The sequence below is a fragment of the Crotalus tigris genome, unplaced genomic scaffold (assembly GCF_016545835.1).
Source record: "Crotalus tigris isolate CLP2741 ecotype Arizona unplaced genomic scaffold, ASM1654583v1 scf7180000018484.1034840, whole genome shotgun sequence".
Taxonomy (NCBI): Eukaryota; Metazoa; Chordata; class Lepidosauria; order Squamata; family Viperidae; genus Crotalus; species Crotalus tigris.
In genome coordinates, this window is record NW_024097032.1 from 459,504 (window position 1) to 477,310 (window position 17,807).

General features: G+C 33.4%; 1 protein-coding gene across 4 annotated transcripts in view; it reads right to left on the reverse strand.

Moving 5' to 3' along the window:
* Positions 1–17,807, reverse strand: part of AP3B1 (adaptor related protein complex 3 subunit beta 1) — a 170,089-nt gene that overhangs the window by 47,389 nt on the left and 104,893 nt on the right. For all 4 annotated transcript variants that reach the window (XR_005557848.1, XM_039352816.1, XM_039352815.1 and 1 more), the window contains exons 21-22: positions 17,099–17,168; positions 15,185–15,291 (exon numbers count right to left, since the gene is read on the reverse strand). Coding sequence is in view for 3 of the 4 variants with exons in the window: in XM_039352816.1 (XP_039208750.1) it covers positions 15,185–15,291; positions 17,099–17,168 (177 nt within the window). In the remaining variant the exon portion in view is untranslated. The remainder of the gene's footprint in view (positions 1–15,184; positions 15,292–17,098; positions 17,169–17,807) is intronic.

Sequence of the window (17,807 nt, forward strand, 5' to 3'; positions counted from 1 at the left end):
TCAATAAAAATTGCCAATTTAACTGATATAGGTTGCCATGTATAAAGCATTGAACTGATGTAAAAATTGAAGCTTAAAAGAATTACATTTCTCTGCAGGTCACAAAGTATTCATTATTACTTGTGCATTCAGAGACTTAATTTAATTTCTCTCAGTACTTTGAATACTTAAATGCATTTTTAATTTAAAAAAAACACCCATTATTTGAATAAAGATAATTACTACTTCAGCGCACCCTTTTCCAAATGAAAATATTATTGAATTGCAAATTTGTTCTGTTGAGTCATGCCCAGAAAGTATTGTTTTAAGTATAGGTTGTAGCTTTTCATAGGGTTCATACCCATGTTGAATATATGAAACTGTAAGGAATGTTATCTGACTCTCTCCAATATATTAATTGCCATTAAGTTGCTTAATATCACCAAACTCCAAAAAAATGATGGATGATCTCGGATATGCTTGGATTCAAATTTTTGGGTAAGAATAAGCCAGCTGAGAGTGTTTTTAGACCAAACTGAAGTAATGCTGGTCAGTAGGACATCTGGTTTAAGAATTTAGATTCAATTGGCTTAGGAATTGGCTTGTTCCTTGAAACTACACTAACCATCAATCTTCAGGACTCAATAGTTGTTTCCACAACTTGATTTTGTGTGTAACTATTTGCTCTTCCTATATCAATACGAAATAGTCACTTATGCTCTGGCCATTACTGTAACACATTTAGAATATTGCAATGCCATCTATACACAACTCCTTTTAGAAGTGTTGAGAGTCTGAACTGGTTAAATGTGTTATTTAGACTGTTTACTCTTGCTGGCATTGTGTTCATGTCACTCCAACACTGGAAATTCTGTTCACAATACATAGTGCTGTTATTATAATTTCAAACATTTCAAACTTGAAGCTGCTTAGGTCTTGACTATCTGAGGGACTTCCTGGTTCATGATAAACTACCCCTATTACTATGATTTATGTATTAACATATAGAAGTCCTGAGTATAATCAACATTCTGATGAAATTCCAATCCAACTCTGTAGTCCTAACAGGGTAGGTTAATGCCGCTATTCAGTAACAAAAGGTATAGGCCATCACCATCCTTTTTGTGGCCCTTCGAGAATCTCTCAAAATGCTACACAAAGCCAATGGCACACCTGTAAATGATTCAGAGTTTAAGGTCCTTTGAGCAGTCTGCTTGTATATTTTGTCCTAATAAGGTGAAATTGAAATGATTGAATCATTATTTAGATCAGCATGCTAGAAATGATCAGTACGATATCAGAGAAACATAAAAAGAATATAAAAATTTTGGTGTATTCATTAGTCGTACTTTGTATTTGTCACCAAAGAAATTGTCCAAAATTTCTTATAAAGGTGTTTCAAATCTTTGCTGCAAATGAGAATAATATAAAAGGGCATTTTATCATGTTTAGACTGGATATAAATATATGTATTAATTCAGAAGATTTTAAAAATTAAAGTACAATTGAAACAGGAGACTGGTTTTTTGAGACTAATGGATAGGCAATTAGAAAAAAGTTGTAGAACTTTGTTTTTATATATGACAACTGCAGTGAGACTATTATATGCTCATAAGTAGAAAGATTTGATACCACCCAAAATAAAGAAATAATTGGTTGATTTGAGAAAAGATAATATTTACATTTATGGCTGACTGGGAACCTCTTACCAACTTTTTGCATAAAAAAAAAACCCCACTTATGACATGGTTTTGAGGATTAGAAAAAAATGGAGAATAGAAAAAATTGATGATGATTGCAGCATCTTGCAATTATATGATCATGATTGCAACCTTTCCTGCTGAACAAAGTCAATTGAGGAAGGTGGATTTGCTTAATAACTGCATAATTCACTTAATGACCATATGATTCGCTTAACATCCATGGTAAAATGGTAATAAAATCAGGCTCAGTCATGTGATGGCTCACCTAATGACATTGCTTAGTAACAAAAATTCCAGTCCCAATTATGGTCGTAAGTTAAGGATCACCTGCACTTAGATTTGCTACTAATATTTCTAATAATTAAGAGCTAATGTAATTAGTTACTTTTATAAAAGGAGTTTCACGTATTACATATAATCTGGTAAATAAGCAGAAACAAAATGAAAGAACAAAACAAAACATAGAACTTAGTCATTTATTCTACATGTCACTGGATTCCCATTAATTATTTTCATACCTACCTGTAAGTATATGATTTTGTTTAAAAATTCCTCTTTCCAGAGAAATATAATTCACTAATTTCCCTAAAAGTTTATCACTGGTTTTTGCAAGGCATAGCTGAAAGCTTTATACTGATATACTTCATAAAGCCAAACCCTCCAAGTGTCCTGGGAATGTAAGGAGCAGTAATCAAGAAGTTAAATTACCTTTACCTTTTTTTACCAAAACTGAACTCTTTTAATGGCTTTTGTAGCCTACTTTCCACAAAGTCCCCAAGTATTTGAATTATTTTTAAAAAATATAAAAGTATTTGAACCCCAAAGCAATCAGTCCAATTGAAATAAATTATCTATGTGGTTATTGAATGTCAGAATACCAGGAAACTGGGGAAAATATACTAAATAAGGAAAGAGGCACATCTACACCACTCTCAATAATCATCAGATAAAACAGTGGTACTTTTCACTGTCCAGAGGAGTAATGCTAAATCTGATTTGGATGAGACTGAATGCCCTTTAAAGGATCTAGTGCAAGCATGTCAAACTCACGACGTCACGTGACGTATCGGGCCGGTTTTGCCATTGCTGGCAATGGGGTGGGCGCAGCTTCCACGTGACACGTCTGGCCCACGGGCCGGCAGCTTGACACCCCTGATCTAGTGGTTGGGGTTGCTTTTAGATCCATTTCTGAACTTGGAAGTACAAGAGACACCATTATTTCAGCTGGTATGACATGGAAATGAATTGGTCTCACTACAGTAACTTTTTGTCATGTATCATTCTCTCTCTCTCTCTCTCTCTCTCTCTCTCTCTCTCTCTCTCTGTGTGTGTGTGTGTGTGTGTGTGTATGTGTGTGTGGTGTATTCAATACTGTGATGCTTAAAGGTTTGTGAATCCTTTTGAACTTTCAGTATTTCTGCATAAATGCAACTTAAAGTATGATCTGTTCTCCACGCGTCCTAAAACTAGATAAAGAGAACCAAGTTAAATATTTAAGCATCATTGTGTCTCTGTCTCTCTGTGTATGTGTGTGTATGTGCACAGAAGATATACAGTATCCACATGCTGAAACTTCACTTTGCACAAAATACTGTGGTAAGATTACTGATTGGAATTGGATCATATGGATACAACACACAATTATTTATTAACTTCACTCAATGTGTTGCTTTCAATTTCTAAAGTCCTTCACTGCTTGGGATTACAGTGCTTGAAGAAACTTCTCTTCCCATATATCCCATATGTTTGTGCTCATGCTTTAATACCAATATATTTTTTAAAAAATCTGAAGCAGTAAGCAAAAAGTTTCAAATAAATATTAGACTTTCATCTGGGTTAAAATAATCCATTGGGTAAAAAAACTCCACATTCCTATATTGATTTCAATGGAATACTATCTCCAATATAACTGTTAACTATCTCCAATATAACTGTTAACATCCCATTATTTATTATTATTTTTGTAAGCAATCACTGAACTGGTGATTACAGTGTAGCAAAAATAAGCCACTTTCAGGTATCATTTAAAGAGCATGGTGAAAAAAAGAATTAGCGCAGATGTAATTATTATGATTGGTTAATTGTGTGGGATCCATGATTTAATCATTAGACCCAGTGAAATCAATATTACTTAAATTAATCATTCTTAAGTATGATTAGGCCTAGATCCAACTTTCATTTATCAATTTGATCTTAAAATTGTAGCAAAAAGGTGTCATGCTCTTGACAATCAAAAACAAGATTCTCACAAACCCTTCCCTTTATTTAAAAGAGAAAAGAGATGACTTTATAGAAATCTTGATAGCTCATACTTTTACTTCAGCTCCTCATCTATTTTAGGTTTACTAGGAACTTCTTATTTCTCTTGGTACAGCCTTTTAATAGACAGAGAGGTACCTATTTGCCTGATGATCAAGGAATGATAAATATTTTGTAATCTGTTATCTACCCATTCAGGTTCTGAAAAATTCACAGCAATCTATGAAGCTATTATAGAGCTCACACACTGATATAGCATCGGATTGCAGCAAGTCTGCATGTTTACACAAGTGCCTATACATTTTATACAGCCCCAGAGATTTTTTGTAAATGATACAAGGGAATGGTGCTTTGCAACCTGTTACCTTTTCTTCCGTGCCTGCTTATTAAAGAAAAGACTTTAACCCATTTCTCAAAGTCCTAAAATTCAGTTGGATCCATGAATCTGATAGGCAACAAAGAGTATTTGTAAAAAACAGTGGCAACAACAAAAAAACCCTTTCAAACAAGCAATGATATGTTCCAAGAGCAACTTACATAGTTTGGAGGTTATATGCTGTACTATGATATAGGAACTACAGACAAACACTCAATTCAGAGCACAATTTTGTATAACCAGAGGCAGATATTTAAATCAGTGCATCTGGTTTGCTGCAAGGAAAGATTATGCAATATTTTGTATGTGAAAATATTAGTGGTATATTAGGTAAATATTATTCAAAAAGACCAGGACTTAATTATAAATGCAATCTCTGGTGCCATTGGTATTACCAATTCTAACTCTAGTAAATAAAGCCTATACTTATGAATACGTTTCCTTGAATTAAGTTTGTACTTTGCCACTGACCATTACTTTAATTTCACATTTTTGTTTGAATTCTTTAGTTTTACAAGCACCATAAAGGCCTATGGGAAAAAAGCTTCAACCTGCATATTAGCTCTACTGACAAACTCAACATTTTATGAAAAGCTTCTGCTCACTCTGACATCTCCTTTCCTTTTGTAAATAAGAAACAATTCATTTTGTAGCCTTGACTTTAAAGCCCAGCCTTTTCACTTTTTTTTCTTTTTCTAAACAAGTGACAAAGAACAAGGAAGCTGATTGAAGGGGTCCATTATGTATTAACTTAAAGAAAGGCAAAGTGATTGATGAAACTAGCAGTCACCTTCACTGCTAACTACTGCACCTGTATCCTTTTTGTCAAATGACCTGAAAATCCTGCTGACAGTTTCACATTCACTACAAGGATACACTGTAGTTTTGAATACTTCTATTTGCCTTCAAGACTTCAGTTATAAGTTTTTAGACCCTAAATTGGGTTTTCAAACTTTTCAATCATACATTACTGAACCTCCATTTTCATGGGTTATTGCACAAACTGTCTTGGAAGAGGTAGTACTAGTAGATGAAATGTAGCCTTATCAAAATTATTTAACACAGAATAATGCAATGCCTGCTTATTAGATCAAAATATTTAATCTACAAAAGGTGTTAATTTGAAATAATTACTGTGTGGACCCTTTTTCTACTTCTTAAAATCCCCAAGTAATAAATTTAAAATATGCAATATTAATTTTAGGTTATCAATAATTATTTGAATTCATTATATTTAATTGGATTGCATAGCAAACTATCAGGATCTTTCTGAAGATACTGAATAAAAGATTTATTGTTCTCCTAGTGAAGAAGCCATTTAATATTTTTCCTCAATGTGGGAATCCAAACTACCAACAATTCTTCTGTTCTGTATCTTATTAGGAAAAAAGTGGATTAATACAAACTAGTTCAAATTTCAGCAAAGAGAAATCCACAGCTGATTAAAAGAATGAACAGTAGTTATTTTTTTCCAATAATGTGCTATATATGAATACAAAATTGAAAGCTGCCCCTACATTCCTTTTACACCAAATTTGTAATGAAAAGAAGCTAGCATGTGTTTATGACTTAAATGGATGTGCCTTTAACCTGGAAAACCTATTAAACCGGGGTGGGGTGGGGAGTGACGACTTTTAACCTGTGAATGGAAGAGCAATTGATTACCTGCTGATTAAGCCAATTAAAACTTATATTATTAAAAAGTAGTTAATGTTTATTTACTAGAATCACTTTTTATACAATTATTAACTCTAGGTTTTTTCCTTCGTATATAAAAAGCTTACTTAATACATTTATTACTAAATTCAGCACTATGTTTTTATTTTCTTTTATAATCCACCAAGCAATAGGATATTTGAGAGGCCAGAAAATCTCCAAAGGAGCTGGTATGTTCTGTGTGGGACACAGCACCATTTCCTCTGGGCATTTATTACCTGTTAAAAACCAATCTTTTGGTGAGTGGCAGTTCAGGGTTTTTGAGAGCAAGCTGCAATATTTCTTCAGGTCTGCAGAGTCATAATTAAAGCTGAACTGAGTGGAATTGGAGAGGGAAGGTCAGCGAGGTGCCGTATGAGAGATGAGGCTGGGCTGATGGGCACCAAATGAACAAATTATGATGGGCCCCACTCAATGTGATGAGGTCAAATGCTTGTTTCTACCCACTGACAGTTCAATTTCCCTGCAATGTCTCTCGGTTCTCTATGAGCTAATTATGAATGAAAAGTTATCAACTGCCTGCACCAAAAGCTACTTAAATACCTTTTCTCCAAGCTTTTAATGTCAAAATATTGTAAAGAACACAATTGGGCCAGTTTTTGAGCCAAACAATGCTTGGGTTTATCTAAATATCAAAGAAAACCCACACGTTTTTGTAAGTTACAGAATATATGAGACAGCTGTTTTACCAGCTGTTGCCTGCTTAGCGAAAGTATTAATTTTATAAAGCAAACCTTTTATTGCACATACAAACCATTTCCATCACAATAGCAGTATTGAGCTCAAATGTTTTTGGTATCATGGGCTGGATAATTTTCAAAAGTGCTATATCTTTCTTGGGATGATGCCATTGAATCATTATATTTTACGCATCAATACTCCTACATATCCTAGCATACAAATGTATTAAACACATAAAAACAACACACCAGTCAATTTGTTTGATCAAAACTTGCTTTAAGAGACAATTTTTTATTATTTTCTTTGCAAATTTAAGAACAAAAGTTTTTAACTGTTCTGAATCCTATGACATCTGACAAAATAAAATTTCATCAATGTTAAGATTCAGCAGGAAATAGATCATTTAAAAAGATATACATCTATTGAAAATATTTTAAAAGCTACTTCAAAATGAGTTGAAAAATATCTCATAGATAATTACTGCTTGAACATAAGATTTCCCTATTCTTTAATCTTTGTTATGTACAGGCCAGTTACATAAGGTAAACCATACTCACACAAAAATAGATCTCACAATAACCAGCTATTTTACTTCCCTTTATTACAATAAAGCATTACTATCATAAAAAGAAAAAGAGCTGCAATAATCTTCCTTATATTTATTAACATCATAGCAAGTATGTTTCATTAATAAGAATAAATACTGTGTTGGGTTTGTGTGTTAGGTTTGACTATTCTGTTTTAACCAACCTTCTATGGTTTAATGGCAATCATTGTTTTTTTTAACTGCTGTCAGTGATTCTCAAAGTATCAGCTGATTGCTGAATTTAGAGAATTATCTTGTTAAACACAGCTGATCAAGAAATATCACAATAAAATTATTGTTGTATCATCCTTATCTTTAAGTAGCACAATTAACAGCAGAGAAATGCAGTTCATTCATTACAGAACCTTTCAGGAAGTTGATTTTTTCTAATTCTGATTGTAATTGCATTGTTCTAATCTTGTATTATAAAGGCAGCTGCTTGCCTATCATTTGTACTTTCCTCGTTAATCCTGACTCAGTGAATTAACCTTTAATTACTGCTGTTAAAATTGAAATGAGCCTCTTGTCTGACTGGGGCTGCCCCCTTTCAGTGCATGATTCTGATGAAAATTTTTAGGGTCAATGAATATGTCCCATGTCATGTCTGATAGATGCTAAAGATGTGAGGACGTAAATGTTACCTTAGAAAGATGTGATTGAAATTTTAAAGAGACTACTCCTATTGACAAAAATGTTGGCTCTTCATTTTCCAAAGAAAATATCAACAAGGATAAAACAATGATGAAAACTGCATTTTTTACATTTTATATCAAAAATATTTGAAAGCAGTCTTGTACTAAAATTTGCTATGTATGACTTATATGTGAATATATAAAAGTGAATTGTCTGGAAGAATAAGGTAGCACTATTATCCTAATTTCATATAGATTTATGTTTTCCGATACTTATAAACTTTAAATAGAAATTTATTGAGAACAACCCTACTTCAGCAAATATATTTCCATATGTAACAAAATTTCTGATGCTGTCAGAATAAGGTTCAAATATAAGCAATCTTAATTCTATTAATAGCTTTCTGTTAATTAAGTTGGGCCTTTTTAATTTTAAAAGGATACAAAAATTGGAAAGGTATTGTAACAAAACACGATAGTTTATAACTTGAATCTATAATTCACTTGAAATCATTGCACCTGACAAAGGGTTTATATGATTCTAACAACTGCAAGTAATTCTCCTTGTTATGAAAGTCATATTCAATAGAAGGTTTATATATAAGGATCTGTGTCCTTATTGTAATAAGTAGACTATGGAATACCATCCTGAACCTTTCATTATCCTTCACCCCAAATAACAAAACATATCATGTTGCATGATTTTCTACTTGTATCCAATATGAGACAATAGTATGTAAGCCTGGACTTTATGTCATATAGTTGCAACATGCTTTTTGACATTTTTTTCATCATTGCAGTTTGTAACAGGTGGCTACGTTGACTTAATTTTTAAGATACAAGTTATTTGATAAGTCATTTGGTTTTTTTAAGAGCTTCTAGCTCAGTTTATGCTATGTTAAAATGTTTCACTGTATTAATTTTACTATGCATAATTTAGTATGTTCTTCTATGTATAATTTTTATAAAGCACTTTTATTTTATAAGTAAACTAGCAGCACCAATCATATCTGTCAGCTGTAGATCTACCCAATCACAAATGAATTATAGGTTGATCTATTTTAAACAATAAAAGATGTATGCAGGATGGATAATGAGTCCCTCCTCTCACTGAAAGTTTTTTCTAGAGATGATTTGTCTCCAAACAGGTTACAATATTGGAACTGAAATGGGACTAGGAAGAAATGGCTTCAGGTAAGGCAAAGTGGAAGAGTCAGCATCAAGCTATCTTTTATGTTTTGGATAGCAAACCAAATCTAATGAAATATACCATATAGATTTGCTCTTGATTCTACATTTTCTACTGAAGATTTTCAATGAGCAACATTATCTAAAGTATTAGAACAGCACTCCCCAACATTTCCAGTTTGGTGGCCTGGCCCAATGCGGGGGAAGGGAATGTGTGTGAGTGGTAGGTGCACACGCACACAGCTCCATTTGTGTGAGTGGCCAGTGACTGCACCTGTCAGTCACACAAATGGAGCTTTGGCGCAAGAGAGTGGCAAGCACTAGAGAGTGAAGCTCTCTAGTGAGTGGCAAGCACTAGAGAGTGAAGCTTCAGTCACATGAGTGGAGGGGTACTTGTGCTTGAAGCTCCATTTGCACAAATGGAGTTTTGCGCACAAGCACAAGTGTCCAAGCACAGCTCATGCAAGTGGTGCTTCATGCACGCGTGCTTGCCCATCTCTTCTGTGACCTGGTTTTGAACAGGCCGCAGCCCAGCATTTGGAGACCCTGTATTAGAAGACTCTTTTCTTAATTAGTCTTAATTGACTTAATTCAAAAGAATGTAATTTCAAACAGATTAGTCTTTATGAGCACAAATCAAAATTGATCAACTTTGTTGAAGAAAGCGCAGAATTGTATCCTAATTTCAAATAGATGTTAAACTGAAATGCATGTCAATTCAAACTGGATAGGAAAGTTGGTCTACTTTTAGTTTCCCAAAGAAAGAACATCATAAGACTGTAATTGCAAAACTGAGGAACAGATTTCACACTATGTTTACTGACTGTATTAGAATCTAGTCATGGAATCAATCCAGAAGGCATCCTGGAGATATTTCTACAAAGTGCTGGAAATTAATGTTTGATAGAAGCAATGAATCAAATATTGACAACAACCTCAGTTCTATTAGATTATGTAGGAAATTATTAAAGAAACCTAACATAGAAACATTTAATTGTGGCCAAATCTGTAATTTGGAATCACTATGTATTTTCCTCGTATTTCAAAGAAATACAAGTAAAGATAATAATTACAGCTGATATCTTCCCTAAATCATATTTTTGGTCATGATATACCTGGCTATTTTAATGTGTGCTACATAAGACCATACTTGCACAATTTTTGATTATACAAAATGTACCACAAAATTTCTCTATCATATTAAGATTGTAGTGCCTTGACTGGGAAGATATGCACTTTGTATTCAAATTAAGGTGCTATATTAATATTAATATAATTAACAAAACCAGATAAGAGCCTAACTATCTAAAGGAGTGCTTCAAGAACCGGTTTGGTTATTAACATCTGCAGAAGATCTTTGGGGGCATCATTATTCAAAGAGTTATATTTCTCTGACATAGAGCAATTTGGCCTTGCTCCAAATTGTAGAGCATTATCCTTTTTGACTTAAAATTGATTTCCAATCTCGCTTTGTTTGTTTTTAAAGCTGATGCACTCTATAAGGACAAAATGTTAAATAGAAATTATAAAATCAAAACTAAGATATAACTCTTTAAATTAGCTGTTTAAAACATTTTAGTTATTTTAATGTTTTATCTGCTTTAGGTGCTTTTCATATTTCTATAACAACAACAAAACAACAACAACAACAACAATAATAATAATAATAATATCCACATCTGCCTATCCCAGGTCCTTGGGAAGGACTCGATAGGCAGACAAAAATGCCAAATCCAGTCTGAACATCTGGCTGGCTATGCGATTAATAATAATAATAATGATGATGATGATGGAAGGGACCTTAGAGGTCATCTAGTCCAACCCTCCGCTCAGGAAGGAAACCCTATATCATTTCAGATAAGTGGCTGTCCAGTCTCTTCTTAAAAACTTCCAGTGTTGGAGGATTCAAACTTCTGGAGGCAGGTTGTTCCACTGATTAATTGTTCTAATTGTCAGGAAATTTCTCCTTAGTTCTAGGTTGCTTCTCTCTTTGGTTAGTTTCCATCCGTTGCTTCTTGTCCTGCCTTCAGGTGTTTTGGAGAATAGCTTGACCCTCCCCTTCTTTGTGACAGCACCTGAGATATTGGAAGACTGCTATCATGTCCCCCTCGTCCTTCTCTTCATTAAACTAGACATACCCAATTCCAGCAACTGTTCCTTGTATGTTTTAGCCTTCAGTCCCCTTATAATCTTTGTTGCTCTTCTCTGTACTCTTTCTAGGGTCTCAACATCTTTTTTACATTGTGGTGACCAAAACTGGATGCAGTATTCCAGGTGTGGCCTTACGAAGGCATTGTAAAGTGGTATTAACGCTTCACGTGATCTTGATTCTATCCCTCTGTTAATGCAGCCTAGCACTGTGTTGGCTTTTTTGGCAGCTGCAGTACACTGCTGGCTCATATTTAAGTGATTGTCCATTAGGACTCCAAGATCCCTCTCACAGTTGCTACTATTGAGTTGCTACTATTTATCATATGTTGTAATTTACAAAAAGAGGATATTGAAATATGAATAGACAAAGAACTAAAGGAAATCTTTAAAAATTAAGAGTTTGCTTATAAAAAAGTGAAAAGAAAAATAGAGGATCAGATATACCAATATCCAAATAACAGATGGTCAACTACAGTGTTCATAGTAAACACTGATATTGCAAGTCTAGCTGCTCAGAATTGCCTGGAACCATGAGATGGATGGCAAATAAATTTAACGAATGAATGAATGAACGAACGAACAAATGAATGAATGAATAAATAAATAAATAAATCAGTCACAGTCAGTCAGTCAGGAAAGGACCATTTTGTCCAAGATGTCACCAGCTAATTCATGAAGATAAAAGATAAGGAAGATTAGTTAAGAATTGTGATCAAACAAGTGAACAAACAGGAATACAAATCAGCATGAAACAAATGCAAGAGGACTTTTCAGCTGCTGGCTGCTAAATTTTCTACATACATCTGAAATAGGAAGCACTTAAGAGAACTGCTGGATAACAAGAAAATTAAAGTACCGTATATGCCGGCATATTAGGCGACCCGGCGTATAAGACGACCCCCGTCTTTATAGCCGGGCCGCATTCCTAGAACGTCGTCTTATACGCCGGAAACTACCAGTATTTCCGGCGTATAAGACGACTCGGCATATAAGACTACCCCCGTCTTTGGCGCCGATTTCAGCGCTCGCGGAAGTCGTCTTATACGCCGGCATTTACGGTACTGAAGGAAAGAAATAAGGCAAATTAATTTTTTTTGCATTTATCTTTTTAAATCAGGTACATTAAGAAAAGTATTGTTAAAGATAAAAGTATCCAGCTTTGATAAAGGTAGATATACAGACAGACAGATAGGTTGAATATTCTAAGCCAAGAAGAAACCCTGACATATGGTTCTAGATGAAGAAAGAAATAACTCAGGGATCCTGCTTTGAATTTAACAATAAGAATGGATGCTTATTTCCTAGTTTAATTATTTTTTGTTGTTAGAACTAAACAAAATCAGCACTCTTTCTTGATCAAATAAGTCAGAATCAACCAAGCCAATGCATATTCAGTGCCTTTATCTGATTTCAGCCATTGTGTTAGGCAGTTATAGCTTGATAGGATGACATGCTTTCACCAGGAATCTTTCAATCTTACATAGATTAGTATAGTTGATTTTTGACACTATTTGACATTCAGACCATTGTTTCTTAACATGGTCAAAGAGCAAATGGTTCCTATATCCATTCAAACTTTTTCTTCTCAAATGGAAATACTTCTATGGAAAGTGTCATGTCTGAAAGAGCGCCCTGTAAAAGACTGTATATTTTAAAAACCAAACATTTCTTATTTCAGGTTTTTCCCTGTGATAAGGCTAACACATATCCTAAGAGCCCAACAGTTGTTCCATGATACACTAACACTTCTCAGGTTCCTCCTTCCAATGGCAGTACCTTACTCCATTTGAAAGTCACACCTTAAAAGATTCTTCAAGCCTCAGCCATATCATCCAACTTTTGCCTTAAAAAATGGTGAGTTCTCAGTGCTAATGTAAGAGTTCTGCACTAAGTATTGGGTTAGATTAATTTAATGATCTTTTCCTAATCAAATATGACTCTATAATTGTTATAATTTCTTTCTGATGATTTTGCCCAAAATACTTAACCCAGCAACCTTTTTGCAAGACAAGGCAAATGTTAGAAGGATTAATCTTTTATGATTAATGTTAATAAAAAGAAAAATGAGAAACATATAAAAGCATTCTGAATTAACTCCTATTGGCTGGACATGATGGGTATCTCTTCTAAGTGCACTAAAAAGGTTCCAGCATTCCAGATCCTTTATCCTCTATTTCATACTTTTTGTGTTTTATATTCACTAGATTTCATGCATTTTATAGTCTTTATCACATATAATCTAAACAGCAATGAATAGTGGCATACCAATATAATGTACTTATAAAGTAGTTTTATAGGAGTAAGACTACTTTGTTATAAATAGTCAATTCCCATACAGATCAGAGTTAAATGAGATCAATATAAAATCCATGGAGGCAATATTTCTATTCGGCCAACTGAAGTTGTACAAAACAACTGGCAGCTTGAATGTCAAAAACTCTATCAGGCAATTTGGATGTGGAAAGGTAAGAAAGAAGGAAAAAATGTGGAATATTATATTGAAGTAGTCCCTGTACCAGTCTACATGGAAAATTTAAAGTAGGTCCAATAAAGTACTACCTTTATGGATTTTTAGTCTGTTGATCAATGTGGATAATACTGCTGTTCATGAAACATGGATAATAATAAATTTAGCTAGTCTATACCAGGATTCTACAGACCTATCGGAACTAACGCTAGAGCATCCATTTCATCCAACCACAGATAGCCCAACCAATTTTTCTAATTTTCCTTTCTTGAATCTTGAAAGCCTGGAGTGATATTTAGAAATTCTGTTGATCTAAATAAAAGCATTGTCTCTATGGCCTTGTTTTTTTTTCATAATATCATACCTGTAGCATCCAGACAAATGACCTTTTTAAAAATCAATGTAACAATTATGTTCCTCTTGCAGGCTGGTTTAGTACTGACAGTCTTATGAAACTGTAAACTTTTGTGTTTGAATTTTAAATTTTAGGTAAGATGAAAGCCACATATCACTGTAATGTTACTTTTATTGTTTCACAAAGAAGAGGGAGTCAAGCTATTCTCCAAAGCACCTGAAGGCAGAACAAGAAGCAACGGATGGAAACTAACCAAAGAGAGAACTAACCTAGAACTAAGGAGAAATTTCCTGACAATTAGAACAATTAATCAGTGGAACAACCTGCCTCCAGAAGCTGTGAATGCTTCAACACTGGAAGTTTTAAAGAAGTGACAGGACAGCCATTTGTCTGAAATGGTATAGGGCTTCCTTCCTGAGCAGGGGTTGGACTAGATGACCTCCAAGCTCCTTTCCAACTTTATTATTATTATTACAGTGAAAATTTTCCTCAGTGTGTATATACGAACTAGCAATTTTAATATAGTATATAGCAGAATTAAATCCCACTAGGTTTCTTAATAAAACACAAGAGAAAGGCACTCAGTTCAATAGACCAATGCGGCAACTAAGGAATTTACTGTTGTTGCTGTCAAACACCCAGAATAAAATTTTGGAGCATAATGTGCTGAGAATGGTTTATACCTTAGACAATCACTATTGTTTTTCTAAAACTCACACTCTTCAGGCTTCTTATTAACATGCAATATTCCCTTTATAACTATGCGGCATAATTCTGATAAGTCAGACTAAAATGTGAGCTCTTTGTTAGATAGGAACTCCTTGTAAAAGTTGATACAAATCCTAATAGAAAAAAATGGCATAATGTTCCAGAAAATGCTTTTGGTTAAAAAAAATCTGTAATACTAATTTAAAAAATTATCTTCTATGATTATATAAACATGAGCTTTTTAAACTCACTCAAAACCTGTTGCTGTCCCTGCTTTCCACTTTCAAATATATTAAAGAGAAGAGGAACGGTCAAAATAATAAACTGTTGAAGATGCAAACATACTTAAAAACATAAAAATAAATCAGTTCATAATTACTTACATCAATGACTGAAGAACTTGATAAACTTAAACCTTCTAGGTCTGCTGCTAAGATGGGAGAGAGAATTGGTGGTTTGCAAAAGGTAGTAAGAGCTGGTGTAAGACCGACTGAAAATAAAATTATTAAGAAAAATAATTAAAATTGAATACATATATGAATAAATAAATAAATAAATCATATGACTAAGACTATGATTCTATGGCAACATAAGAAAATAAGGGTTTTCCCATACCACTTCACCCATCCAGCCCAGTATTCTATGTCACAGTATCCTGAAAGCACAATCTCAAAATACCACTGTTCCTTTCTACAAAGTTGTACTTAAGATTTTCAGTCTGTGATTTATAGCCGTCAAGACTGATAGCACTAATATTTCTCTGTTCCAGTCATTTGTCTCCTTTTAAAATCATCTAAATGACATCACCACATCTGATAAATTTGCTGCTCTGCAAAATAAATTCTTTTTATTAGTCCAATTTTACCACATTTAAGTTCAGTAACTATACACCCAAGTTATAACATTCTGAGAAAAATTATATATTTTTATGCTGTATATGATTTTACAAATTTCTATTGTATCACCGCTTATCTACTTCTGCTTTAAGCTAAATAATACCTCAAATAATGTATTTTTCATTGCAAAGAGGACATTCTACGCTCTAATCGCTTTGATTGCCATTTTCTGCATCATTTCCAGCTCTTCACTATGCTTTCCAAGGTATTGTTAACAGAAATGTGCACAGTATTCCAAGAAAAGTTGTATCATATAATGGCATTATATATCGACAGTTTTATTTGGTCTTACATTTCAGGAAGGTGAATTCTAATTGAATGTTAGGAAGTAACTTCCACAGTGAAACAAATTATCTAGAGAGGTGGCAGGCTCCCCTCAGCTGATATGTTCAAATAGAGACTGAACAACCACCTGCCAGGGATGATTTAAGCTGAAACCCAACATTGAACAGGGCATTAGTCTCAATGGCCTCTCTTCCAACTGTATAATTTTCATTCTTTTTTGTAATGGTGCAACTTTTATGTCTGAAAATCCACATACATTTATCTATTGCACATGTGTAAATTTGTAATAAAATTTGTGCTGATAATGCTTTATAATATATGTACAGAGCTGAAAATAAACTATGGAAATGTTATATATGGAGAGAGAGAGAGAAAGAGAGAGAGAGAGAGTCTGATCATTTTTAAAGGCTTGGGTTTTAATACTTTGCAATACTTCACAAATCTGTGTATTTTGAAATTATAGGATATTGCAAACAGAAATCCTGGATTCCAACTTTGCTGGTAGGGGAATCCACTGAGCAGAATTATACTAATAGAAGTGGGTTCAATATATGCCAATTCCTTCTTTCCCCAGTTACCCTCTTCAAGTTTCATATTGTGAAAGATGGGAGCTGCAGATTTCAGGAATGTAAAGCTAAGAGTTATTGTAAAAAATCTCATCTCCAAGTTTAATGCTTTTTTGCTGTTGTTTTGTTTATAATTGAGGCTATATTTTTTCCTAGCACCATTACAGGAATTTATCATTTAAAATATATTTCTAAATAAGAATATTATAAATGTTATCTATATTCTCACTTAAAATGTTACTGAATTATAAAGATATACCTAGTCTAATATAGTATAATATTATTACAGAAATAAATTTATCTGATATGGAATAAAAACAAGATATTTTCACATTAACATTAACTTTTTTTAGAAAGAATAATTACAGATTTGAATATATTATACAGGGTTTCTAAAATTAGTTGTTACATTGCCTAACTTAACAAAAGCACAGTTTGAACAAGACTATTAACAGTATCTTGTTTTCCAAAAATGAATTCAAACAATTTAAGTGGTAGGGCCAGATACATGTAAACATCACAATCAAAGGCAAATATCTCAAGTACTTACAGTCATCCAAATCTAAGAGTGACACATCTTGTTTAGTAGTTTCCTTCCTTTGCAAACGTTTTGCTTCCTTCTGCAAAAAGCATATGAATGTTTGATGCTTTTTATCACTGTGTAAAAACATTTCTTATAGTTTTATAAAAAAATAAAGTAACTCTATGCCCTCTATCTTAACAAGCTTCACAGAGTAAGAATTCATAAGTGCTGCAATTCCTTCAACATCATAACTATAATATTATTTGCCTGAAACAATAGCACAATTACAATATTTTTATTGAGTAGTATTACACCATAACGTAAGGTGTTTTTTCACAGGATTGGATTAGTGTTCTGCATTAATCACATTGTTGTACTATAAGCTTTTTGTTGTGTTCTAAAAATAATTTATGATGATTTTGGTCTAGTTTATAAGACACTATATTTTCTATTTCCGGTATCACAGTCTTTTCTTCCTAGAGCCCTGAGCTTGTTTATTTAGCATTCAGTTTGGTTTTCGTTCTCTAAAGTTAAAGTCACATTTCTCAATTCAGAACATTTCAAATACAGTGGATTAAAATTTGGAGAGTTCCAGATTATCGATGGCCAGTCTGGTGCTTCACCATTTGAATATGTGACTAAATCAAATGAGAGCTAAAGCCAGGAGGAATAAAAATTTATTTTTGTTGGATTCTATAAGCCACAGAATTGAGATTTCATTAATCAAATATTCAAA